The following is a 27,886-nucleotide window of genomic DNA, read 5'->3' as shown; positions in this document are numbered from 1 at the left end:
CACAATGCTTGCAGGTTTTTATTAGCTTTAATAGAAAGAAACAGGATGCGGTGGCTCAGTGGCTGAGATGCTGAGTTTGTCGATCGAAAGTTCAGCAGTTCAGCGGTTCCAATCCCTAGTGCCGCGTAATGGGATGAGCTCCCGTTACTTGTCCCAGATTCTGCCAACCTAGCAGTTCGAAAGCACGTAAAAAATGCAAGTAGAAAAATAGGGACCACCTTTGGTGGGAAGGTAACAGCGTTCCGTGCACCTTTGGCGTTGAGTTATGCTGGCCACATGACCATGGAGACGTCTTCGGACAGCGCTGGCTCTTCAGCTTTGAAATGGAGATGAGCACCGCCCCCTAGAGTCAGGAACAACTAGCACATATGTGCGAGGAGAACCTTTACCTTTACTAATAGAAAGAAAAGTCTTGCCTCGTATCCATATTGATAGGCTCGCTCGTTATTGGATCACACAGTCAAGACTAGAGAAATGGCTCTTGATTTCCTAAGTAGTTATTTCTCTTGGGCTCCAACATTGAAGAAATGACAGTGGGTTATAAATGATGTCACAAACTCCCTGGATCCTTTTTTCCCCTACATCTAGAAATCTCTGGTGCATCCCTAAAGAATTGTCATATACTACAAAGGACTATATGTTGTGTTCATTCTCAGGTCACCTGTCATCTGTTGGGATGACCCATCCCAAAGCAAGTTGTTCAGAATGTACCCAACACTGTCCTCTTGTGGTTGTGTATCGCAATGGAAAAAAAACAACCGTAGCAATTTGCAATCTCTCTGAAGTGGATTTTTTTTTTTTTTGAATTTGCTTATTTTCATTGGTCAAAGAGCAAATAAAAGGGGAACTTATCAGTAATAACATCACTTCACAGAACCCAGTCTTTTCATGACTAAAGCCCGGATAGTCAAAATACCAACTTCTATATTCCAAAAATCAGCCTGGGATATTAGAAAGATCTTTAGCAAGCCTAAATAATATTGGAATCTGGGCAACACTGCATGTACAGTCTCACAAATGGTGATTCTACGCATATCACCTAAAGAAGAGCAAATAGAACATTTCAGTTAAATTCCCAGTTTTAAAAAGTACATGCCTGCATGAATCAATCAATCCCATTTTAAGAACACAAGTAAGGGAATTATATCACACTAAGATTGGATTTACTCATCAGACTAACATGAGGTTCATGATTGGAATGGCGCACAAATACAAATGTGAAATTGTGATTTGCTTTTGAATTAGTGTGTTGTGAAAAACCCAGCCACCTGTGTTCTTATTGCACAAATCATGATTTAATAAACCCTGGTTTAGAATAATGTATACACCAGTTCAACGTGTACTTTGGTATCGGTCTCCAAATAAAGGCAAACGTTGCTTTCTAAGTCTTGTTGATCCAAATCCATAGGCTTCTTAATGGGAAGATGCAAAAGATGGATCTACACTTCCAACCATGAGCAAATCAATAGAGGATGTGCTGAGTTTTAGAATTTGGAAAGAGTGCTGGGAACCCTTTAACACAATCTAGTCCTCATAACATTGGGTCTCAGAACTCCCAGAGGAAGAAAAAAAATGAATATCTGAGTTGAAGCAAAATCAGAATCTCCTTAGATGAAACATCTGGGACTTTAAGCTTGGCTGTGATGACTGTACCAATTTGTTAGGTTTTTTCACACGCCCCGCCTTCAATAAAGCAATCAAATCCAGACTGAAAAAACCCCAGTGAACCATGAAAGATGCAGAAAACTCTTCACTCTTAATCTCCATAATTTTGCAGTGCAAGATTGGATGGCCCATTCTAAAACCGTCTACCGTATTTTTCGGAGTATAAGATGCACTTTTTCCCCCCCTAAAAGAGAGTGGAAATGTTGGTGCGTCTTATACACCGAATACAGCCATTTTTGGCCTCCTGAAGCCCTGCCCCGCTCGTCCCATTTTTGTGAAAAAGGGGCCTTTTTTCGCAAAAACAGGGTGCACAGAGGATTTGGGAGGCCTGCAGAGTGCTCCTGGGGGGGCAAAAGCTTTTTTTTCTCTTACTTACCTCTTCGAAATCTTGGTGCGTCTTATACACCGGTGTGTCTTATAGTCCGAAAAATATGGTAATATCTTTCCACAATTCAAATTCTGTACTGACTGCCATCATCCTTCCTGGCTGGGTCTGTATCATACTTACCTTAGCTGCATTTTAAAACACTTGTCTGACTTAGCTATTCTTTTCAAAAAGATATGTAGCATTTATGGTAATGTATGTAAAATAAAGTTACATGTTAAGATTGAGATGTATATAGTTTCCCTTCAGTGAAGGATTGTTAGCACTGTACTGAGCCTCATTTGAAAGATATTTATTTGTGTACAGTAACTGTTTGGGTAAGTGAGAGCGAAGGGGTGGTTATTACAAAAGGCTTGCCATCTCTTGAAACTTTCCCAACTGCATTTTGTTTGAAGGGGAAAGGAAGATGAGAAGTTTCACTCCCTTTTCCTAATGGTGTAGTTGTATAACTAATGTATCAGCACAATTTGACACGCAAAACTAAAAACCTCGTTCGAGTCAAGACGGCAAAAAATTGATTTCTAATTGTATTTAATTTTCTTTTATAAATAACAAAAATCCACCTTACTTCCCCTTTCTTTTCCTTTCCTTTAATCTTTAGAAACAGATAGCTGGATTGTAATACTAGCCTTTAGCTGTAAATAAAATACTTCCTCAATTAAAACCTTCGTTTTGTTTCCCTTGTCTTTTTTTTTTTTTGTGGTTGAAATGAGTTCCAAATATCTGTAGCTATAGAAAAAATAAATTTACATATGCACACAGGTGGGATTCATATAATTTACCTACCAGTTCATCCAGCACCCAAAATGTGAGCATGTATGCACACGCTCGCTTCGCTTGCACACACCACCTCCGTGCATTCGCCTGACCTTCCACACATGTGCTTTGCTCACGTGTGCGCCTTCCGTGCATGCAGCCTGGCCTCAAAAAGTGCCTATATAGGACAGCATAGAGCCTAGGTGCAATTTCCGCTACCAGTTCCCCCAAACCGGTCTGAACCAGTTGAATACCACCTCCGATATGCACCTTTTTTGATTAAGGTAGAACTAGATGATCCGAGCGTGGTAGGGTGACAGCTGGTACATCAAGTTGTAATCAACTTCTCATCTCAAGTAGAACAATCAAACTATCAAACCTGGTTCCTTGAGCCTTCATTTGGGAAGGCAATAACAAAATGTACATATGACTGAGACTGACATATTCTACGTCTTGGTAGGGCTGGAATTTTTCTCGGTTTTTTCTTTTTTTGGAAAAAAATGTTAACTAGTTAACATTTTTAATATTAACATTGATAGTTAAGACTATTTCAGGGCTTATGTAGCAACGTTTAGGTATTCTCTCAAAAAAACAGAAACACGCACTTCAAATTTTAGAAAAAAAACTATGGAAAGGATTTCAAGATCTTCAAAGAAATATTTAAGAGCCACTTGCAACCCTGGGATGGGAGAACATTGCTCAATCCTGCTCCCTATCAACACTTGTGTCACACTCCAATTAGAAGTGGGGAAAGTTCATTTCCTTCCTTTCCAGATTACAGCTGACCATAGCAAGCCCTACCAAGAGACAGAATTTAGAAGGATAACATTTATTTTCAGATTCCAGGAACTATGCCTTATTTTGTCAGTATGAACATTTCAGTTGATGTAATAAGTCTCTTTCTATTAATGGCCTTTGAAGCAAATTAAGTTTATTTTCAAGATACAATATAATTGTTGATCTATATAAATCCTGAACCAAAGTACATTGAATGTTAGATACCACACTGAAGTATCTAACATTCAATGTGAAGATGGTAAACATCTAAGTAATATATGCACAATACAAAAAAAAAAAATCACATTTGTTCTTGAAAATTGGCTGTGTGTCTTCTTGAGAATTATTAAATAGCCAAGGAACTGCAACAATTTAAAGAAAAAAAAATCTGAGCAGACACTATTCCAAACCAGAATAAGGCCATCTGAGTAGAGGAGGTTGATGTGCTGAGCTGACTTCAATCAATCAGAATAGAGCCAGAAGGGACCTTGGAGGTCTTCTAGTCCAGGCCCCTGCTCAAGCAGGAGACCTTCTACCATTTCCGACAAGTGACTGTCCAGTCTCTTCTTAAAAACCTCCAGTGATGGAGCACCCACAACTATTGAAAGCAAGCTGTTCCACTGGTTAATTGTCCTCACTGTTAGGAAGTTTCTCCTCAATTCCAGGTTGCTTCTCTCCTTGACTAGTTTCCATCCATTGCTTCTTGTGTCCTGCCCTCTGATACTTTGGAGAATAACTTGACCCCCTCCTCTTTGTGGCAGCCCCTCAAATACTGGAAGACTGCTATCATGTCCCTCCCTAGTCCTTCTTTTCTCTAGACTAGCCAAAACCCAAATCCTGCAACCGTTCTTCATATGTTTTAGTCTTCAGGCCTTTAATCATCTCAGTAGCTCTTCTTTGCACTTTTTCCAAAGTCTCAACATCTTTTTTTGTAACGTAGTGATCAAAACTGGATGCAGTGCTCCAGGTGTGGTCTTACTAAGACTTTATAAAGCGGAACTAATACTTCATGTGATTTTGATTCTATGTTTGCTCATACTTTTTGGACTTTATCTTCCATCATCCTCAGTTAAGCGTTCTAATGAAGGATTTGGAATGTGTAACCTAAAACAAAAAAGGACATCAGATTAATCGCTCGTTCTAATTTCTGCTAATAATAAAGTGGTTGATTTTAAAGCCTTAAGTTCCTATTTCCATAGAGCTACAAAGCAATTGGGGCAGTTGCTTAATTTAACCTGTCTCACTCTACTGTTCTGAGCGTAACAATGAAAATAACATGGTGAGGAGCACAGACATTCTTGTCCTAGAAACGCTTCCTGAGGTATCATTGTAATATGTAAAATAATCATAAAAAACTATAGCACAATTCATGCGCACATATTCCCTTATAAACACTGCAAATGGCCAGAATCTCTGTATACTGTAAGTTTCTTTTCCCCTCACATCTACAGGGGATTTACTCGCATCTTGAAAATAAATCTGCAACATTACAGTGTGACAGAACATAGAACTATAATGGCATATCGCCTATGAGAAATGAACAATTCATTTTTGTATTCATCACGATAGACATACATAAATCAAGCAGGCACAAAATTCTGGTCCAAGATGAACCTTCTGAAGAATGATGGCAGAGCCTCTTAAGCTTAAATTGCAGAATAATGAAGAGTTATATTTCAATGGAAATCATAAAAAGATGCAGTCTTTGCATAGTACTCCTGTTAAGGCAGGCTGTTCATTATAGTAGAGAGGGCATTAGAAAAAGCTGAATCCGCACATGTAGTAATTATTTTCTTGGCCAAGGATGATTCACAGTTGAACAAGATGCTGAAGCTCCAACTTAAGACTAGAGTTTCATCATCCACATGAACAGATTTTTTAAAAAAACTGTTGGATTGCAGAATGAATGCCAAAGTTTGAAAGATAATTAAGAAGCATTATCAGAGCAGGGGTGGTGCATTCTGATATGACAACATTAACAACTGTGCCAGAAAGAAGTCATGAATTCCAGGCTTACAGCAGGGACAGCAGCCAGTATACTGCGTTCCCAGCAATGAAGATACATGTGGAAACATTTTCCAAAAAGTCATGTGTGAATCTATCTTGCAGAGGAACAAAGATCCTGCATAGGACTTTGTTATATAAAAGATTAAAGACATTTATGTTGATGTTTTTGAACTACTCTGAGTTGCAGTCGTTTTATTAGATGTCGTGTAAAATAAGCAAATCGTAATTTTTTTCACTTGTTGAACGCATCATCATTGTGCATGCAGAGGAAAATAAAGGAAGAACATCTGAGTCCCAAGAAACCTATAAAGTACAACTTTAAAATAAAAGAGACCATATAAATGAAAAAGATTGTCTAGAGACATAAAAATGTAGAGGTGATTTTGTCCCTTCCTAAGGGGTTGGTATTTATATTAACCATGCACAACAGAATGGAGAAGTTGGAGGAAACAGAAGAGAAGATGTCCAGGCATAATATTAACTTCCCTGTTCCAGTGAAACTGGCATTCTAGCACATCACATCTGCCACCACAGGCCATGATTACATGCACACCAAATGAAATTGAGAACACTAGTAAAATGAGTCCAGCTGTTTCAAACTCTTAACTGGAGATTCACACTTTTCATGCCTCCTATATTTAAGAACCTCTTTACAAAATGAGAACTGGCAAAAGGTTAGATGGTCTATACATTTTATTTCTGAAATATTCGTGGATGGATGTTGCCTAAGGTATTGTCTAGGTAAAGGTGTTCAATAGAGAAGGATCAAAAGTGAGGTGGTAAGGACTATACCACTTCATGTTATAACATGAAGTGGTATAGTCCTTACTACCTCAAATTCTTCTGTTTCGTCCATCTGCAGATACTCACATAAGTCCTCTATATTCATTCTTTCTTGAATCCGTTACTGGTATTGCCCTTAACTGGATAGTCTGCTGTGTGTGTGTGTGTGTGTGTGTGTGTGTGTGTGCGTGTGTGTGTGTTTCTCTCACAAACACAAGAACAGACAAATGTGCAATCAGAAGGTGCTTCCTATGGCCTTTTTCAGAAACATTTAAATGATAATTTGATATGTGACCTGAAAGACTCTTTGGGCAGAAATGCTGATGAGGAAAGAGTTGTTTTAAGATAGACTTTTAAGAAAAAACGAGACTCTACAGTTTGGAAGATTGGAAGGGCCAGCAAAAAGTAAATAGAGGGGGGGGGAAGGGAAATACTTTTAGACAAAAGGGATGATTCCTGTTATTGTCCTCCGGAAACCTGCTTTGAAGAAATGAAAGCTCCACACACCCAAAATCAAAAATACATCCCAGGCTTAGAAACCTTGGTATCAGGAAGGGCAAACCTTGCCATGAATGGAAACCATGTGGGTGGGGAAGAGAGTGAGGAGGATGCACGGATCCAATCCATCACTGATGTAACTTCTCAGCAGTCATCGTGAAAAAATTAGTCATCTCTTTCAGACGACACTATCAAAAGGCAGACACACCATGACAGTTATTGTGGAGCCAAGAGATAGAAATGGGCGCCCACCATGCACAGACAGACAGGAAGCGTGAGATTTTGCAGCTAAGAATTCCTCAGGCCGGGGTGGGTGAGTAACTTTGACAGGAATTGTTGACCGAATACTCTCTCCCAAAACTTTTTTTTTTTAAAGGATATTTCTGGGAGACGTGCTACAAAATTTTTCCTTGCAAATTGAAGCCCAGAGTACTTTCAGGAAGCCATTGTGAAGTATTACAAGCTGTGAAAAGTGATATAAAAACATTCTGATAAGCCATGGTGGCCTCCAGGCAGTGGTTGCAAAGTGGTTGCCAACAGATGTTCTCGCAATCCCTTTGAGAGCAACAACTTCTGATAAAGGCTCAGAGAGAGAGAGAGAGAAAGATAAGAAACCATCGGCACAGATTCTCATTAAATCGAGTGAAGTGCAAAGCTGAAAACTGTCTTATGCAGCCACATGGCCGAAGGCAACACTGATGTATGGTAGCTCTTCAAATTGAATTAATATATAATGATGCCACAAACATCTGCATATATGAGCATTCACTAATGGCCAGGAGCAGCCCAGCATTATACAGGCAGAGGCATCTGATTCAGGCTGTACCTGCTGGGGGGGGGGGGGGAAAGGTTGTAGTTCTCTCAGCTATCTTGACCAAGGATGACTTGAAGCACTCTCAGATGCCTGCTTGTCTTTCCCAATATCCTTCCTCAAGTATTTCAGATACACCGAATCTGAAATAACACACATACATACAGACAACCATCAGTGCTGACCCACACTCAGCAGGCACTGAATATATTGCTGAATATTCAAGACAAAGCACGCACTGGGTCACACATTGGCATTGGCATTTGAGAAGGAGCAGGATGGCACCAGGGAGAACCCTAAGGAAGGAATAGCAAGTGTTTGGAGAACAGAACTTTATGGAATGTGCAATTTGGTCTGCATTGTATCACTTGAAAATTAATCTACTCTTGACTTAAAACCAGAAACATTTTTGTTGGGGATTTTACCTGAAACCTATAGTAAAGGGAATGCATATTTAATTATACATGTATTAACCGCAGCTAGAATTGTATTTGCACAAAACTGGAAAAACAGAGAGATCCCTATTGAAGAGAATGGGATTAGGAAAATATTAGAATGTGCAGAAATGAATAGATTAATGCTTGTTATAAAGGAGAAAGAACAAACTGAATATTATATGACATGGGAGTTATTTTATGAATGGTTGGAAAATAAAAATAAATTAGAAATAAATGGTGATCAGTGAAATATAGAAAACATGTTAAGATAGAGAAGTAAACAATATGATGATTCTTACTAATATGATTATTAAGATTATTATATTTAATATTATTATATTCTTATTAGAAGATATGTTAAGAGGGAGAAATGAATAGATGTATTATACTTATTATTATTATTATAAGATTAGAGAATCAATGAATACTGTTGTAAATTTTGATTGTTATTGCAGACATATTTGTACCCAAATAACACACTGTTTAATGGAAGATGCAATGTTTAAGTTAAAAAGGAAAATAAAAAAAATTAATCAACCCTCTTCAGGGGTACTGAAGATCATTGTCCCATTGCTGGTACAGAAGTAAGGGTTAATTCAAGAGAAGAAAACCTTTATTTTGAACTCATAAAGCAGAAAAGAGTTGAGTCTGAGTCTTGCCCAGCTTCACAACAGGTATAAATATAAATATACCCTTACACAGCTTTGCAATACCTAACCTTTTATCCTTTATGTGCACAAATAATCAAAAGAATTTTTTTGCAACTCTGTGCAATGTCCTCTTTCACTGCTGCGTAGTAACCACAGTTGATAAAATGGGTCTTTGATGAAATGATAAAAAAGATGGCACTGTAGCTAAAGAAGCAAGGAATCAAAAACCCAGCTGGCATGGATAGCCAGAGCTCTAGTGCAATCAATGGTTGTATCTGATCAGGCCAGCTGCTAGGAAATCTTCATTTGAAGAGTTCAGGCAATGTTAATTCGAAATGCCACCTTCTGCTGCTGTGGGGAAAAAAGACTATGTTGTTTTTTTATAACAGCAAATAAGCGAAGGCTTCTATTGAGAGGCTTTCATAATTAAAAGATCTTGGAGGCAAAGATGACAAGCTTAGCTAAAACGTATGTAACACAGCTGCGGTGTTTACTTGCAATGAATAGGCAAGGGTTGCACAACTATTAGTTTCAGCAACTATAGAGTGATATATAACTCTCTGAGAAAGGAGTACCACAGGAAATGTGACTCTTTAATCATCTACTGTGGGGAGGGGAGAGGGATACAATGCAAATGCTGGAATTGCATACAAAAAAGATTGATAGGTGATTACAGTTGCACTAAGTATATTTTTATAAGTTATGACTAGAGAGAGATGGGCAAAATTAAAAATGGGTGTAAGGTTGAATAAACATATTTACTCTGTCTTCAAAAAAAAAAAAGACTGCTAATTTACTAAATAAGGAAATGGAGAAAATTAACCAGTCCAGAGATAAAACTAGCAGGCTTTGGTTAGGGTCAAGTCTCTGTTCAAGATACCAAAGGTACAACAACTGGCAATCAATTCCAATGGCCCCAATGCCGAAGATATATGGTAAAAAATAAACAATATGGAGAACCAATATAACCAGCAGTGAGAAAGAAAGCAAGAACTTAGTCTAAAGAGTAAGCTATTAGACCAAGATGTTATTAGACTTAATGGCAATAATTTTGGGTTTAGCTGACAGAATACTCAAGAGAGAAAGAAACTATAAGAGTAGATGCGCATTTCTTATAAGGCAGTGATGGCTAACCTTTTTGCCGTCGCGTGCCAAAAAGTGGGGGGAGCGTGGGGGGGTTGCGCGTGGGTGTACCCACACCCATAATTCAATGCACCCCACCCCCCCATGCTCCCCACACTTTTGGCACATGATGGCACAGAGGGCCAGGTAGGCCTGTTTTTCACCCTCCCCAGGCTCCTGAGGCTTTCTAGGAGCCTGGGGAAGGTGAAAAAGGCCTTCCCTACCCCCCCAGAGGCCCTCTGGAGGCAGGAAACAGCCAGTTTCCCAACTTCCAGTGGGACTGGAAGGCCCAAAAATCAGCTGGCTGGCGTGCACATGCACACTGGAGCTGAGCTAGGGCAACGCTCGCATGCCCACAGATATGGGGGCCGTGTGCCACCTGTGGCATGCGTGCCATAGGTTTGCCATCACGGTTATAAGGGATACATGCAGGAAAAAACTCAGCATGGTTGTATGAAGTCAACCATTGTAAGAAAGGATACGTTAAATTCTACTAATAGTGATAGTTGTAAAGTCTACCCTGTTTTTTTGCACAGTACTTAAGAATTCTTTCACAACAAAGCAGTAAACTTCCTCAAATTTTGACTGCAATATGTTCTCAGACACCATTCTTCTAAATTGGCTCCCACTAAAAGATCATTCAGTACATCTGTCTAAGAGGAAATGGGGCATGTAAATAATTACATAGAACATTCATTGCAGCTAACAACTGTATCTTTCTCCTGGATCTATATAAAATGGAATCCACACATACTCATTTATTGACTTCACCCTTAAGCAAGTGCCAAACTCTGAGCAAATGAAATAGTACTGGATGAGAATACAGAACTAGGAATTCAAGTCCAGAAACGTAGCAGAGATGAGTGGGACAGTTCACAGAACTGGCTGATCCTTCTCAACTGTATTGAATCAATGAGCCAATGAAACTGACTTGGAAGCATTCAAGCTGTCACAACGAGCTGAATTAATCCAGCTGCAGGCCTAATACACATGTCCATACGCAAACAAAACCAGCTTGTTAATATTTTTAGTGGAGTGTTTTGAAACCTCTTTGACGTTAATACACTCATCTACAAAGTGGTTTCAAATGAGGGAAATGCTAGATTCGACATAAAATTCAGACTTTTGAGATGTGAAAATTGCATAATTTAGACTTCACCTTGCAGTTCTGCTGTCCTGTTTGAATTTTCGGGATGGGGGTAAAGGAAGCTAGAATAATTGCAGCAAAAAGCAGAGCCGTTACTGCTGCAGCTCTAAGATAACAGAACAGAGATGAGCAAATCAATCACCCTTATATATGAGGGGTCCTTGGTGATCTCTGAGCTTGCTTGGTTTTTTTGCAAATGTTCATTACTCAACTAGGTAACATCATCAGTGCTAGTTACTGGCACTGATGTTACCTAGTTGGGTAATGAAACGTCTGAAAGAAAACGAGCAAGCTCAGAGATCACCAAGGGCCCCTCATGTCAACCCTGAGCTACAAATCTTCTTTATTAGCACCCTTGGATATTTCTGAAGGAAGTAACTTCAGACGGCCTTACAAACCATGAAGAATGCTCTGAAATATAGTTCAACATCTAAAAAGCAAAATATCCCTTCTTCTCACTATAGCATTTAGCAGAATGTTGACAAACACACATCTTTCTTACCCAGAAAACAAGTGCAGGGCATAGCAGCTATAGGGAATTTTTTTTACAGATTTTGGGATTGCTAACTTGCGGGGTCCTGGATGCTATCTGAGCTGGCTTGTTTTCTTGCAGACATTTTATTACCCAAACTAGGTAACATCATCAGTGCTAGTTTTATCAATTGCTAATTTGCTTTTTGATTATTTCACTTGTAGTCTAAAGATGTATTCTTTAGCTGCAAAGTTCCACAATCTTATCCATAACCAAATGGAGAGATGCTGACACATGTATTAAAAGCATTTCTACTCAGTTGAATAGAACTTATTTTTGCTTAAGTATCATTAGAACTGCATATGAACACTCTGCACTCTTATTGATAAATTGCTTTTACTCCACTTGACTGAGATAGTTTTGGAGCTGACATTTTGAAGAGTTGGCTCTTTAATCATCTGTTCTCTATCTTAATGAAAGAACAGTTAAAAAACAACATACAATATAAGCAAATTTCTTTCTTTTTCTTTCTATATAAAAGAACATACACTATTTATATTTGCTGTGAAGTTCCAGTTATTTTGTTCAAGCTTTTCTTTGGATGACAGTCTCCGTCTCCCATCAAAGAATAGCTATATTTGGAATAAATACATCTGGGACAGAAGACAAAATTGATGTATCAGTATATTAGCAACTGCAACGATCATTGAACCTAATTTTAGATTTGTATGTTATGATGATGGGAGAAAAGACTGCTTAGTACAAATAATTAAAATTATCATTCTAAAATTTGTTTCAGGCAGTTATACGGGAAAAGGCAATTGTGATTGATTTTAAAAAGCAAAATTTGCATAAAAGATCATGAATAAAATCCCAGGATGGCAAACTAGATTAAGAAATAAGGGGGTGGGGGGAATCCTAAAATACAGTAAAAAGACAGTTTAACAACAATGCCAAGAAAAGAACATCATGGATATCACCAGATGAATTCTAATCAAAGAAGATTTTAAGTATAGAATGAAGGGGGTACAATAATTCTGAGACTACTGTCATAATACGGCTGCATTCTGAAGGAATTTAATCAAAAGCAGGACAGTTGGGATAGTTAAAAGGCAGTAACTGACAGAGTAACTGCCTCTTCTGAATGTCTTAGTATATTACAAACTCTAGCAAAATGATTTTATAGAGAATAGAAATTATAGAGAGAAAACATAACATTAAAAGAGCAGGAACTACTTTGAATCACAAGGAGGGGGAAACTCTTAAACCAAAATTTTGGTAAGTCATATACCAATTTATCTTTCCACAGTGACTATAGTACAATTTCACATTTTTCTGCCTGAAAAAAATGTAATTAGCAGGATAGATGATTTCCAGCAAAATTATGGAAATCTTTGAAGTGAAATGTTCCTATTCAGCAGTAATAGAAGGCTGGGATTCATTCTTCCAGCAGAAGCAAACCTCAGAATTATGAGCATGTGATGGAATATATAAATACATAGTTGTAAATAAAATGAGTATGTGCTACTTTTTAAAGACCTGTATGCACAAGAAATACTAATAGAAAGGCTTACAAAATCTCCCCTTCAAACTTAAAGCAACTCAAACGGCTTTCTCACTTTCTTTTAGTTGAAAATTGCCTTGAATGCATTAGTATAAAAACCGAATCTATGAGGGTATACTTTAAATCAATTAATGAACCCTATTAATAACCAGATTTGAGGTGGAGTACCCACAACTGCAAAAATCCTGGAGGCTGCTCAATGGTACTACTAAATGACGACTCTTTGTTTCATCTCTTTGTTGCTCATGGCCATCACTCAAGTTAACCTGATCACCCTCATTCCTCCAGCAAAACAGTGGATTAAATGAGGTCAAATAAAACAGCAATTATTTCTATTGTATTTCAGAGGTCTCCCATGGCTCAAATGCTCCCAAGGCTTCATAAAGGGGACCAAAAGAACTGGTAGGTTATATAGGACTCACTTCTCGTTTATTATTGAAAATGTAATCTTGTTGCTGGATTAGCAGCTAATCTGGGTGTGTTAACTTCATGGTAGCTTCAGTTTCAGTTTTCAGATTTGGAGGAAGGAGTGTCTCAGCCAAGCCCAGGGGAACTGAGGATTTTGGAAGGCATTAAGTGGAAAGCATCCCCAGGATTGGTTTCATCAAGTATCCAACGCAAATTATAGAATCTGGATGCTTTTCTCTCTCTCTTCTTGAGACACCTAGAAACAATTATATCATAAAACACCACTTTATTATCTATGTGATATGCCTATGCAATGTACAGGTAGTTCTCGATGTACAATGATTCATTTAGTGACCGTTCAAAGTTACAATGGCACCAAAAAAGTGACATATGACCATTTTTCCCATTTACAACCATTGCAGCATCTTCGTGGTCAAGTATCATAATTCAGTTGCTTGGCAACTGGTTCCTATTTATGAACGTCGCGGTGTCCAAGGGTCAGGTGATCCTGTTTTGCGACCTTCTGACAGTCAATGGGGAAGCCAGATTCACTTAACAACCAGATTGCTAATTTATCACACTGCAGTGATTCTCTTAACAACTGATGCACAGAGGGTCGTAAAATGGGACAAAACTCACATAATAAATGTCTCATGTAACAACAAAAATGTTGAGCTCAATTGTGGTCTTGTCGAGGGCTACCTGTACATACTAATTTCTTATTAATGTATGTATGCTTATATCTATTTACACACAGAGGTATGCACACTTACATATACCTGTATGTGTAAATAGATATTTCATATACATACGGTATTTTAGGGAACCCCAGGAAGGTTTTCCTATGCATAGGAAAACCTTCCTGGGGTTCCCTAAAATATGTATATGAAATATATCTATTTATGATAACAAGAGGGTACCAAGACAAATGTATAGTGTTAGAACAAAAATATAGATGCTATTATAGATAAATGTACATTTAAGAGATGAATAAATATACAGAAATAAGGGGAAAAGTATTAATATTATATCATATTATGTTTAAATAACGAACAAAGCTTAAGAACTATGTTTATATGAGTAATAATATTACTGTAAAGTGACGGGAGATGCTTGGAACCAGTGATGTCATATCTATGTCCAATGTTTTTTTAATTTTGTATTATTAATAAAAAAAAACTTATATATATAAATATATATATGTGTGTATTATTGTTTTAGCCTGGGGTTCCCTAAAATATGCATATGAAATATACATATATAAATATGTATATGAAATAAAGACATATGCAAATATAAATATACAAATACATATTTTCTGTATTTGAATTTATTAGTTTAGCCAACTTCAAGACTCTGGACACCAAACCGAACTAGAAAATCATGTGGGTTATGTCTGTTTGTGTGAAACACCTCCTGGGCGCTTTCCCAGGTCTAGAATTAATGTATTGGGGGATTTGGGGTTTGTGTCTTTCATTGTTTTTAACTATGTTTTGGGTTGTAATAGCCACCCAGTCTGTGGAGAGGCCAAATTTTGAGGGGGAAAAAATACATAAATGTGCTGTCTACGCGCTGCCTTATACCTAATGTATTCTAATACACCCTTAAAAGGAAGGAAAAACTCCTTTATTTCTTTTTTTATTATTATTTTCTCTCAGACCACCACCTGCTTCACTTCAGGGATTTAAAACTCCTCAGAGGGAGAGGGGCGAAAACAACCACAGCGGGTTCCCCCTCCTCCTCCTCCTCCTCCCGCCCTCACCCCTGAAGCGCGCCCCCGCTTCAGCGGGGCAGACGAGAGAGAGCGCGCGCGCCTCTCCTCGACTGGAGAGGGGCACAAGCTCCGCCCCCTCGGGCGCAACGCTGACGGCCTCTCCTCTTTCCCCCCCTCTTTTTTTTTCCCCCCTCTCGCGCCGATTCCCTCCCTTTTTCTGTTCAACCCGCCGCCGCCGCCCGCGTTGCATTATGGGACACAAACAAAGTGCTCGGCTCGTCGGCTCCGCGTGAAAAAGGCGAGGGCGGGGGGAGGAGGAGATCCCGAACGCTTGGGCCCCGCGCGCGCGAAGCCCTCCAGCGGGCCCCGCGCCGCCACCGTCCTTCTCCTTTCCTCGCCCTCCCCCTCTCTGCCTTCGGCCAGGCCGCGAGAGCGCCTGCGTGGCGGCGCGCGGGACTCCTTCTCCCTCCTTCGCGGGGGGCCCTCCTTTCCTCACCCTCCTCCTCCCCCCTCCCCTCAGCCAGAAGAAGCCGCGTCGGGGGCGGCGGCGGCCATGGCCCTGCGGGGGCCGAGCTGAAGAACCGGGACGGGGCCCGGGAAGGAAGGGAGAAGCTGGGCCTTGCGCTTGTTGACCGACCGACCGACCTACCTAACCCCCCCCTTGCCACTCCCGCTCTCGGCCCGCCGGGCGCGGGGAAAGGAGGGCCCCGCCAAGAGCAGGTAATGGAGGCTGAGGGGAAAGAGGGAGGAGGGGAGAGGGATCCTAGGCCCCGCCCCCTTGGCCCCGCCCCTTCCCGGAGCATCCCGGCCTCCCCCCCTTGGCGCTCCGTCTGCGCGGATGCCCGAGATTCTCCCAGGGCACGACGGGGTGTGTGGAGGAGAGCTTCTCTTAACACCCACCCACATTTCCCCCCACCTGGGATTGGTCAGGTGCGGGTTTTGCAACATTGTTGCCATTAATTAATGATTCATTAACTATGGAGGGGGGGGTGTCCTGTAGGAAGCCCCCAAAGCGAAGGGTGTGTGTGTGGGGGGGTGTTGCAGGAACTTTCAAGGTTAGGAAAGGCCTGGATGGCCTCTGTGCTACCCCCCCCGCCCCCCAAGATGGAGGTTAAGCTGCCCAAGTTAGGTCTCCCCAGCCTGGGATGCTTTCCAATGATGCCTTTCAATGTTGATATAGGGATGCATGATAGGCATGGTGTCCTTGATTGCAGGTTAGAAAAGCTGCCCCTTTAAGGGTTATGTCCCGGCAGGATTTTCTTGGTTTGGCACGGGGGATTTGTATAAACGAAGGGACAAACTTATATTTTTTCCATGTCCTTGGGAATCTTTCAGATACACTCCTTTAACAGGTTTGTCGTTTATTTTTGCCAGGAAAATATGGTTCAGTGTACAGGTAGAAGATGCCGTGGGTGCCATTAAAAAGAGTCTGTCCTTACATGTTGTTTTGGCATAATTTGATTTCTCCCTTCCCCAAACCTGTGGTTTTGGTCAGCCCGTGTGTCTTGCTCAGCCCTTCATTTTTGGTCACCTAATTTACTGGTCAAGAATGTTCATTAATTTGCTTGGTTTTCTGTCCCAGCCCTGTTTTCTGATGCCACATTGTGTATGTGGGGTTGTTATGGTCCCCTTGGTTGATTTTTGTTATGCTGACATGAGTCACCCTTGTTGGTCCAGCATGCAAGCCTTGTTCATTTTCAGTGATGGTGGATCCTTAACCTGCTTAAATTTATGGGGCTCTTTTTTAGGTTAAAAGAGCTACCATCTCCCTCTTTCCAAAATGCCTTGTGGTTCGGAATAGTCTCTGTGTTATTGCAAAATAAAAACAGCAGGTACAATCAAATGCTGTGTTTGAAGATGCACTAACCAGTAAAAAGTGAAAAATAATGAAATAATTACTTGTCCCTATCAGAAGGCATCAGTTTATCAATGTACTTCACTCTAGCTGAGAGGTTTGTCCAATAGTTTTGTTCTAATAGAGAAGGGTATAAATGAATATACTTATTTTCATGCCAATGAACAAAACAAGAAAAAAGATCTGTTGTCTACTGGCATTTTGTTTTGTGACATTGATTCAGCATTCACAATCGGATAACCTGGAGTGGTAGAGCATCAGCAGAGAGAGCACTGTACACATGATTACACTAGCTTCCCTTCTGATGAAATTTACCATGGCCAGAAATCACCATGACAGGCATTTTGTCAATAGAAAACCCACTTTGGCTGATGTCAAAAACCTAAGCAGGGTCAGACCTGATTAGTACTTCAGTGAGAGACTTTCAGGTCCAAGCATTTTCAGCTGGACTGGGAAGTTGAGAAAGCATTGCTGGAGAAGAGAACCACTTCTTCATCGTTTCCAAGGAAACTACTTGGACATCTCCATGCAGAATCATGCTTGGCTGTCCTTTCAACTCTCTTATGGAAGTTAATTTGTGAGGGCACTCACAATAGTCTGAGTATACCCATCAGCCAAAAAAAGATATTTTTCCCATGCTAAAGCAAACAAACTATGCCACAACTTATTGCGTAAAAATCAAGCTCATACCCAGCATTAGAGCATATCACTCTTTGCTTAAAATCTGACTACAAATATTTTTACTATAGTCTCAGAATAATGATTTTTTTCCTACGAAAAGGCAACAGGTTAATAGTGCACTTCATTCTAGCAAAAGGGTTTGTCCGGTAGATCTGTTCTAATAGACAAGATATAAATGTGTATGATTATTTGCATGCCTGCTGAAGAAAATAAGAAAAAAAAATGTCTACTGTACTGTTAGTGTTTTGTTTCGTAGGCATTGGTTCAGTATTCACAGCCAGAAATATCAAGTGTTTTAACATTATTGTCGATTGAGGCTTATTTATTAGATGTGTATTCTGCTGAATCTGTTGGACTCATAGTGGCTACTACATTCACAGCAAAAAGATTTTAAAAAACTTGTTTATGCCGATAGAGTCATGGATATGTTAATCACAGCATATTGATCCCTTGTTTGTGATACTCCTGGATCACTTGTTGCTTAACATAATATTGTCAAAAGGAACACCCACATTAAAACTGTTTATTTACTTTGTCTTTTTTCAAGGATGCATCAGATGTGGCCTAAAATATATGTCATTTTTTGAGACAGAAGACAATTAAAGCAAACTGAGTATCATATGATTTGGCTAAAAGGGAGGGAAATTGTTTTCTCTTTAAAAGTACAATCCTATGTAAGTAAAGACACATTTTTAAGTAATAAAATTAGCTGAGAATTCAGTGAGTGATTGATTCTAACTTCTAGCTGAAAGACCAAGGGCTGTATGGTTTAGAAGATAGAATATGTTAGGCAGGTGGAAATTTAATTGACTTTCGGTAGATTGAAAGTTTATATCCCTGCTTTCTTTTTCTTGCCATATGGTTTTTAACTTGACTTTCAAGCTTGCAAAATTTACTCAGTGTTGGATTTGATAAAAGTAGTAACTGTGTCAAAATTGACAATATTTGATTTAGTCTTTTATCCCTCTGTAGATTAGAATAATCCGATGAGTAATATAGCATGGAATACTTTTGAAGGAATAGTTTTCTTTTTATGAGTGATTTAATTTATGGTAATGCATCTTATGACAAAAATATTTGAAAGTCTCCATTCATGTTTGGTTTACTCTGCAAGCTAAATGCTTTTCTTCTTTACAAGAGAAGAATGTTACTCTTACTCCAAGAAAGAAAAAAGCTATGTTTTTGGCCTCACCACCTCTTCATAAAGTAGATTTGACTAAAATATTGTTACTAGACAAAATTATGTCTAATAATCATAATTATTTTAAGGATTTCAATAGTGTCTCTCTTCGAGCCAAAATCCTACTGGTTTAAAAAATATGTTAAGTACAGGGAAGAAGAATTAAGTTAAGTTTAAACAGAGGAAGCTATAAACCAGGAAACCCTTACTTTAAATCTCACTTTTCCTATATTCTCCCTAGGTGGCCATAAGCAAGCCACACACTCGACCTCAAAATCCTTTCTGTAATAGAGGGACTATATTGACTACCTTTCGAGCAGCCTTAGCCTTAAAGGCCTGTTATGAGGGTCTGCCATTTCTGTGCATGACTTACCCCCACCCAAGACATTAAAAGGCAGTTGTTAACAGGGCCTCCTTGAGAAGTGTGAGCAGATTTTCTGGCAGCTGCTATGAAAGTACTCTATGGCTGATCATAGAGTTCTTTGAGAATGGCTGTTAAAACAGAATGTACTGTTAAGCCTATTTTGAGATGGATTTATCATGGAGTCTTAATGTTTGGAGCATCTTTTTAACATTTTAACACCAACAGCAGTACAGAAGTAAAAGTAGCCTGGGACAAATGGTTAAGCTTATTTCTCTCCACTCCTTAGCCGTCACACAAACATGTATAATCCTTTACATGTGATTGTACAAAGTTTAGAATGCATGTGGGCAACTCTAACTCTAGTTGTCCACATTAACGTCAAAGGATTGTTATAAAAGATACAATTAGATCATGTGCATGAAGTTATTTGAACACTTGAATGCATAATACAGAAATATTATTTTAAACCACTTGTATAATAATACAAAAGGAAACGCAGTGGCTCAGTGGCTAAGACGCTGAGCTTGTCGATTGAAAGGTTGGCAGTTCAGCGGTTTGAATCCCTAGTGCTGCGTAACAGGGTGAGCTCCCATGACTTGTCCCAGTTTCTGCCAACCTAGCAGTTTGCAAGCATGTAAAAAATGCAAGTAGAAAAATAGGGACCACTTTTGGTGGGAAGGTAACAGCGTTCTGTGCACCTCTGGTGTTTAGTCATGCTAGCCACATGACCACGGAGACTTCTTCAGACAGCGCTGGCTCTTTGGCTTTGAAACAGAGATGAGCACCACCCTCTAGAATCGGGAACAACTAGCACATATGTGCCAGGGGATCCTTTACCTTTACCTATAATAGTACAAATGAAGTTCGAATAGCAGTTAAGTTGTTGGGTTGTTATAAAGCTCTACCTTGTTCATAGTATATATTTAAAGTTATTCTAGATGTCCTTAGCAAGAATTCAAGAGATTAATTGATGATTTAATTAAATAGGTGGTAGTTAGATTTGCATTAAGTACTTGATTTAATTGGTTTACTGCCTATTAACTAATATCTGACTGCTAGTGAAATCCAGTGGTGTTTAGTGCTCCAAAGTTTTGCACAGTGACAATAAAACTGTTTTTATTTTCAGAAAAAGAAAATAAATGACACAAGAACGCATTTCTATCTATTTCTACAGAAAGGTTTTGTCCGTATATGAACAGTGCAGAAAGGTAGAAAGGCAACTGAACTAAACTGAAATAAAGAATTACCTCTATCAGATAAGCTTCTTGCCTAGGCCAGGCAATTACCACGGCAAATAGTTATTTAATAGTGCAGCTACTGATCTCTGCTAGAAATAACGAACTTTTCCTGAACATTTTTATTTATAATTATGATTTAATTTACTGAAGTTGTAGCAAATTGCTTGTTACCAATCTTGATATAAATGTGCAGACTTTCTTGGTAATGTATGGCAAATTTCAGTTGATAGATTACCTATTGTTACCTTCAAATAAAACTAACCCCAATTGACTTTTAAAACACCTGGAATTTGTCACATTTAAAGTTTCATTTCTGATGGTTATCATTTTTACCTTTTTTCTTTCCATTTTTCCCCCTTCCTTAGAGGCCACATACTTAAAGGTGACTAGTTTTTTTTTAAATCAGATTACACAGCAACAGCAATAAGGAATTAAGAGAATTTCTGCTTTTTATAAAGTACCAGATTTCTAGGCATTCTGGCCGTTGTGAACTATATCTAGCAAAATTGACATGAAGTAGCTATTATGTTTGTTTTACCCTCATACCAGTGACTCATAAAGAGTATTCAGTAATTTACCTGTTCACAAATACATATAAATATAGAAGTTTTCTACATACTTCGAGGTAGTGTGACCCTAGTAAAGTTTGTTGTGGATGCGTGGGAATATATTACATTTTGGCATGACCAAGAGTATCTGTGTTGGGTTTTTTTAATGTTTGTATTCTTTTTTTTTTTACTGTTATTGACCTGTCCAGGCTTATATTAAACAAGATGGGCAGCTTTATAAATCTTTTTTAAAAAAAAATAATTTCAGGATATGGGCATTTTGATTTTTTAATTTGATTTATATGCCGCCCTTCTCTGGAGACTCAGGGCGGCTTACAATGCGTTAAGCAATAGCCTTCATACTTTTGTATATTTATACAAAGTCAGTTTATTGCCCCCACAAACTGGGTCCTCATTTCACCTACCTTAGAAAGGATGGAAGGCTGAGTCAACCTTGAGCCTTGGAGAGATTCGAACCAGCAGTAAATTGCAGGCAGCTGTGTTAATAACAGGGTGCTTAAACCCCTGTACTATCAAGGCTCTTCCAATTATTGAAAAGTTATTTATTAATTAATGTCATCCACTAATTTTCATTGGGATAAAATACAAGGATTTCTGAATCCATACTGTTTTGTGTTTACAGATTTGACTAGAAAATTTATAAAAATTATGGGCAGTTATAATTTGATTTCTCTTCAGAGAGATAAGTCAAATTTTTATTTCGATCATAGAGCTGCTAAAGAGATAGTTACTGTATAGAATCTGTTTATTTTAATGGTAAACCATAGTTTCTCAATCATAATTTCTTGCATCGGTAATAATAAGTTGCTCCATGGCTTAGGACCTGGGTACTTACGAGATTGCCTTCTGCCACTGATAGCCTCCCACCGGCCAATATGCTCCCACAGAGAGGGACTCCTCAGGGTGCCATCGGTCAAACAATGCCGACTGGGGGGCACCTGCCTTCTGGAATGAATTGCCCCCGGAGATACGTATGATCCCTGACCAACGCACCTTTTGCCGAGCCCTCAAGACGCTATTATTTCATCAAGCTGGGCTGGTCTAAATACTAAATTTTAACAGGTTGTTTCTGTTTTTAACATGTGGCGGCCAGATTGTTTAATATGTTTTTTAAACTGTTTTTTAACTTTTATATATTTGTTGGTTTTATTTTTTGGCTGTGCACCACCCTGAGTCCTTCGGGAGAAGGGCGGTATAAAAATATAATAAATAATAATAAAATAATAATAATAGATTGGCTCAAATATAAGCTAACAGAAAATGTTATCCATATATGTGAAGCCCTAAGAAGTTTCACAATTACCTTACCATCCTGTTAATTTGGGCTGGAATTTGTTGAGATTCTAGTGCAGGCAGAATACAGAATTTTAGTGCCAGTTTCTAGATGTATGTGAAGTAAAACAGGAAGATCTCAGCATTAATGAAGTAACCTTTAAAATTCAGAAATGGCTTGTATGTTGGTTTGCATAGCTTTGAGATAAACACCTTACAAAAGCATTTTCTAAGTAGCTTCAATAAATAGCAACCGTTGATTAGCACCATGTATTTTCTATAGAGTAGAGCAAAGAAGAAAGATTGGCTACTGCTATAGGGAACACATAAGCACAGAACCTAGATAAATCTGCTTAAGTAATCATTATCTTCATGTATTGATCTTATCTCTTCCCCTCCCCCAGCAGCAGTGATATATCGCTTTTGAACTTACAGCATTTTCAAAAGAGTTGAATTTGTGCTGGCCTAACAGTGTTAATCCTGAACAGCAAGCAATTTTTTTGTTTGAGATGAACTATCTAAAAACATTTAATATACGGTTCCATTCAGACAATTAATTCATTGTAAAGTTAAACCAGTGTAGAAAGGGCGAGAGCAAGTACCAAATGCTTGTCTTGTTTAAACTTGAACAAGATTCCTGAAAGTCAGTTCCTTTTACAGAAGTAACTGATGTCAGTAGAAGCTGATGGATTAGCAAAAGCACACACACCTTGAATGTTTTAGCAGAACAATATTATAACAATTAAATTTAGCCAGGCTGGAGGATGATAGATATGGATTGATATGGGAGAAGAATAGTTCAAGTCAAAAATTTAAAAGGGGCAATATTAATGGTTAGAAAGTTACTATCCTCGCTGCAGTTATGTGAATAATCAAAGAAGTAACTTACTTGATGTGTGCTTTTCCTGGCAGTTCAGTATATGTGCAGATAAATGCAGTTATTATTGTTTGAAATAAGTATTGGATGATAGTTATACAATATTTGGCAAATGTTACAGTAACTGTCAATTGGAAGTCAAGCACAGGCTCCTATAAATTTGCAACATAGTAAACCATCATCAAATGTGATACTTTTAAATCAAAATGTAGCTTTGATTATAGTTTAATATGTTATTTTTTCCACTAAAATAGTAATCATGTCTTATACTATAATGTGAATTCAATTACTGTGACATAACAGGACAATCTAATATTATTATTTTTTTCAGAGAGCTTTTATTCTTATGCTGTCCTTTGTAAAACACCATCCCTATACTATTGGTTCAGAAGAATTATTCTTTTGATCCAGATTAAAATGTTTATTTATCTGGCCTTTTAGATGTTTGATTTTTCTTTTTTTTCTTTTTGCCTTTTAATTTGTTTTAAGTTTGTAATTCTAGTTTATTGTACTACAGGATTATTTTACTATTTTTAACATTGTTTCTGTTCTAAAATTCTTTAAAATATATGTATATACCCAGACTTTAGCATAGTTCTATAACTTTATTAAAATAAACAATAGCTATTCAAAACTCAATCCAAAGAATTTATTTTGTTGATTTTTATTAGGAAATAGTGCATTAAAAATACAGTGTTATGCATTAGAATGGATCAGGACAGCCACATTGGATCTGTATTTAATTTAAGAGAATCAGCATAGATCAATAATGTAATAGTTAAATTGTTGGACTTGCACTGAGAAGATTCAGATTCTAGTTCATCCTCATCTAAAGAAGGTCACTAATGACTTTGGGCAACCATTCTCTCATGATTTTTGTTTGGGGGGAGAGAAACAAGACAGTGCACTGCGTACACAACCTTAAGCAAAGGCAGGATGTAGCAAAAATCTGCCTACAGTTACTCTTAATTCAAGTAATCTCACTGGCTCTTGGGTCAGCATTCTCAATGGAATCTGTCTCAGTAGAATGTTATGAGGAAAAACGGGGAGGTACAGTTGTGTTATATATATCACCTTGAGTTCCTAAATGAAAGGCAGGATTATGTAAATAAATATGCCTGGGATTTGCCTGCTAGACTTGCTGAACTCAATGGGTATCATTTGGTATGTGCTGTGTATGTGATTATAGCCTGCCTTTTATACTTTACTGTGTACTGTTTTGAGTATCCCAAAACATGTGTACTGTTTTGAGTATTATATTTGCGTATACACAGGCACATTAAATCCACCTGACTTCAGTGGGTTGTATACTATGCAGACATGTAACATATATAATCAACCCCCACCCCAAGACTTATCTAGGATTATATAGCTTTGAAAACATGAGCAGTCATACCTACACATTATCTTTCAGATAAGATCATCTTAAGAAAGTGACCTTAAATGCCCACTTTAGTATAAGGAGAAAGTTCTATATATAGAAATCCATGAGTATTACTGAAAGCAGCAGCGGTATCAGATAGAGCAATTACATTCTTAAGAACACTTGAAAATATTATTGACTCACCTCATGTGATTTTATTATGTCAAAAAGATTACTGCAAATACGTTTGACACAGTGTCTTAATCTTCTGAAAGAGTATTTTTTTTCATAGTTTCAATCATGTTTGACTACTTATTTAATAGGCAATGAACTCTGACAGGATTAATTATTCTTGAGTCTATGTTATCTTGAATTCTAATCTACATGATTAATTAAGGATCTGAAGCAGTGGACTTACAAAGTCTGAGCTTCTTACGTGTGTTACAGGGAATCCAAGATTTAGCATAAAGCCTTTGTTTACTATCACTGTCCAGAATAATATATATCAGTATTTAACTATTACAACTCGTTTCAAATAATTATATATTGTATTTTTCTAAACTTTCCTGCAAGCACAGTTGTACACTATTAATGATTATTGGATCATAATTTTGTCAAAATTCCTATTGCAGCAGAATAACCAGTAATTTACCAATTATCAAGAATAATCTGACTACAGAAAATGTAAAATTTTATTTCATGTTCCTGTAAAAATCATAGAATATGCAAACCATATTTAAAGCTAGCAATGCTGGACTAGGTTTGATTACAATATTTGCGCTACTTGCAATCTCTTGAAGATTTACTTAGATAAGTTTTACCATTGTTTAAACTAACTCCAGTTTGGCCTTGTTCAAAGAGTATATCAAGCAATGATTCTGACATAGCATCAAGGAAAGACAGGAAAGGAACATTCACATCTGTGGTTAAGCAGATTTTTGTTAATAAGAACAATTCATACAGCCTTTATTTTCCGTTGACACATACATTTCAGTCTTTTAATGTCTTTTTTGAAATAATTGACAAGTAATATATTTTCACCAAGCTAGCAAACACAGAAACATTGTTTAACTAGTATTCTCTTAAGCACATTATATGCTGCCCTTCTCCAGAGACTCAGGGCAGCTTACAATGCATTAAGCAATAGCCTTCATACTTTTGTATATTTTATACAAAGTCAGCTTACTGCCCCCACAATCTGGGTCCTCAATTTACCTACTTTAGAAAGGATGGAAGGCTGAGTCAACCTTGAGCCTGGTGAGATTTGAACTTGCAGTAATTGCAGGCAGATGATGTTAATAACAGTGCTTTAGTCTGCCGTGCAACCAGGGCTCATATTAATGACATGTTTTATGATAAATGCCCAGAGTTTTAGCCTTTTTACGTAATTACATAACTGAAAAATCTTTCCCCCTTTTTTTCTTTTCTAGGTCCATTTTGAATATTTGTCGCAGCAAGTATACAAGTAAAATGGGTGTCAAAACATTTACCCACAGTTCCCCAGCTCACAGCCAGGAGATGCTTGGGAAGCTGAACATGCTACGTAATGATGGACATTTCTGTGACATCACCATTCGTGTCCAAGATAAAATCTTCAGAGCACACAAGGTAGTCCTGGCGGCGTGCAGTGACTTCTTCCGTTCCAAATTGGTTGGCCAGGCAGAAGATGATAGCCAGAGTGTACTTGACTTGCATCACGTGACCGTGACTGGCTTTTTGCCTCTTCTGGAATACGCCTACACAGCAACATTGTCTATTAACACTGAAAACATTATTGACGTCTTGGCTGCTGCTAGCTATATGCAAATGTTCAGCGTGGCTAGCACCTGTTCTGAGTTTATGAAGTCAAGTATTTTATGGAACACCCCCAATAGTCAGCAAGAAAAGGTGCTAGATACAGGCCAGGAAAACAGCACAAACTGCAATTTTACATCACGGGATGGCAGTCTTTCCCCAGTTTCCTCGGAATGCAGCGTGGTAGAAAGAACCATTCCTGTCTGCAGAGAATCGCGGCGGAAGCGTAAAAGTTATATTGTAATGTCCCCAGAAAGTCCACTTAAATGTAGCACCCAGACAAACTCCCCACAAGTTTTGACTACTTCAGCTTCCTTCGCAGAGAGTAGAAGTCACCCTGTAGACTCTTCCTTAGCTTTTCCTTGGACTTTCCCTTTTGGAATTGACCGAAGACTCCAGTCAGAAAAAGTGAAACAAGTAGAAAATTCTCGGACTCTAGAAGTGCCTGGTCCATCTGAAGCATCTAGAAGAATTTCCGATTATATGACGTGTGAGAGCACAAAAACCACCTCACCCCTGGTGATTGAAGAAGATGTGCGTGTAAAAGTGGAAAGGTTGAGTGATGAAGAAGTACACGAGGAAGTATCTCAGCCTGTTAGTGCATCCCAAAGTTCTTTGAGTGACCAGCAGACAGTCCCTGGAAGTGAACAGGTTCAGGAGGATCTTTTGATCAGTCCGCAGTCATCTTCTATAGGTAGAATCACTTAAATCTATGTATGTTTCATTGTTTCCTTAGAGCTTGAGTTTGTTTTTGTTCATTCTGAGTTTACAAGTGGTTTGCAAGAAATACCAGTACCGTATCTTGTAAAAGTTGTATAAAGATGACCGTTTCCACTGTATTTCAAACAAAATGATTTGTCAAATCCATTGCAATTTTAAATTTTATTTGCCGTGCACAGAAATAATTGCTTTTGATTTGTGATATATTAAACTTTTTTCACAAGCCATTTTAGATACTTTCTGTAGAAAACGGTTAAAAGTATTTAAACCAGACCAATCTACACTAGATGTTCTATTGAGTCAGCGGGCCTTATTTCCTGGCGAGTTATTACACTTTGCACAGCAAGGCAAGAGAAGAGTTGTTCCTTCTGTTTTGAAACTTCCAAGAAAACACCTAAATCAAAGAAGTTCAGTTTCATTGCTACTTTGAGGAAGCAGGAAATAGTTGTTGTGGGAATGCCACAGTATAATTATATATTGTTTTTTGCAGCATATTTTGAATAGCTGTTAACAATGAATATTGGCCATGTTCAAGTTAAATTGTTTTGTCTTTTTTTTTTTTTTTGAGTGAGCAGTTGTGAATTTTTGAATGAAAGAAAAACAAAGATGAATGTTTTTTACAGTATCATTAGATACCGTATATCTAAATTACCAGAAATGTGAAAGTGTGGTTTGTCAATTAATAAGAAAGGCAAAAATTATTTTTCTGCAGCCCTTGGAAAAAAGCTAGTTTACCAGACTAATGTAATCCAATCCATACTATTCAGCACATGGAAA

General features: G+C 38.2%; 1 protein-coding gene and 1 long non-coding RNA gene across 5 annotated transcripts in view; one reads left to right on the top strand and one right to left on the bottom strand.

Annotated features, from left to right (window-relative positions):
- Positions 1-3,715: 3,715 nt before the first annotated feature.
- LOC117668217 (uncharacterized) lies at positions 3,716-15,961 on the bottom strand. Its single transcript, XR_004592216.3, has 3 exons — positions 15,846-15,961; positions 13,497-13,738; positions 3,716-4,687 (listed from the first exon to the last, which is right to left on the bottom strand). It is a non-coding gene; the product is annotated as an uncharacterized LOC117668217 (long non-coding RNA).
- ZBTB44 (zinc finger and BTB domain containing 44) overlaps positions 12,589-27,886 on the top strand; it is a 30,449-nt gene continuing 15,151 nt past the window's right edge. The window contains exons 1-4 of one of the 4 annotated variants that reach the window (XM_087875675.1): positions 12,614-12,788; positions 13,421-13,476; positions 18,280-18,406; positions 26,026-27,083. In XM_087875675.1, coding sequence (XP_087731801.1) covers positions 18,405-18,406; positions 26,026-27,083 — 1,060 coding nt within the window. In that variant the 5' untranslated portion in view covers positions 12,614-12,788; positions 13,421-13,476; positions 18,280-18,404. Of the gene's footprint in view, positions 12,789-13,420; positions 13,477-15,313; positions 15,917-18,279; positions 18,407-26,025; positions 27,084-27,886 lie in introns of those variants that run through there. The other 3 variants (XM_034421975.3, XM_034421976.3, XM_087875676.1) reach the window with 3 other exon arrangements.

Source organism: Pantherophis guttatus, chromosome 9, assembly GCF_059756535.1.
Source record: "Pantherophis guttatus breed Tessera chromosome 9, ASM5975653v1, whole genome shotgun sequence".
Taxonomy (NCBI): domain Eukaryota; kingdom Metazoa; phylum Chordata; class Lepidosauria; order Squamata; family Colubridae; genus Pantherophis; species Pantherophis guttatus.
The sequence above is the reverse complement of the archived record's forward strand: the minus strand, read 5'-3'. Positions and strand labels throughout refer to the sequence as shown.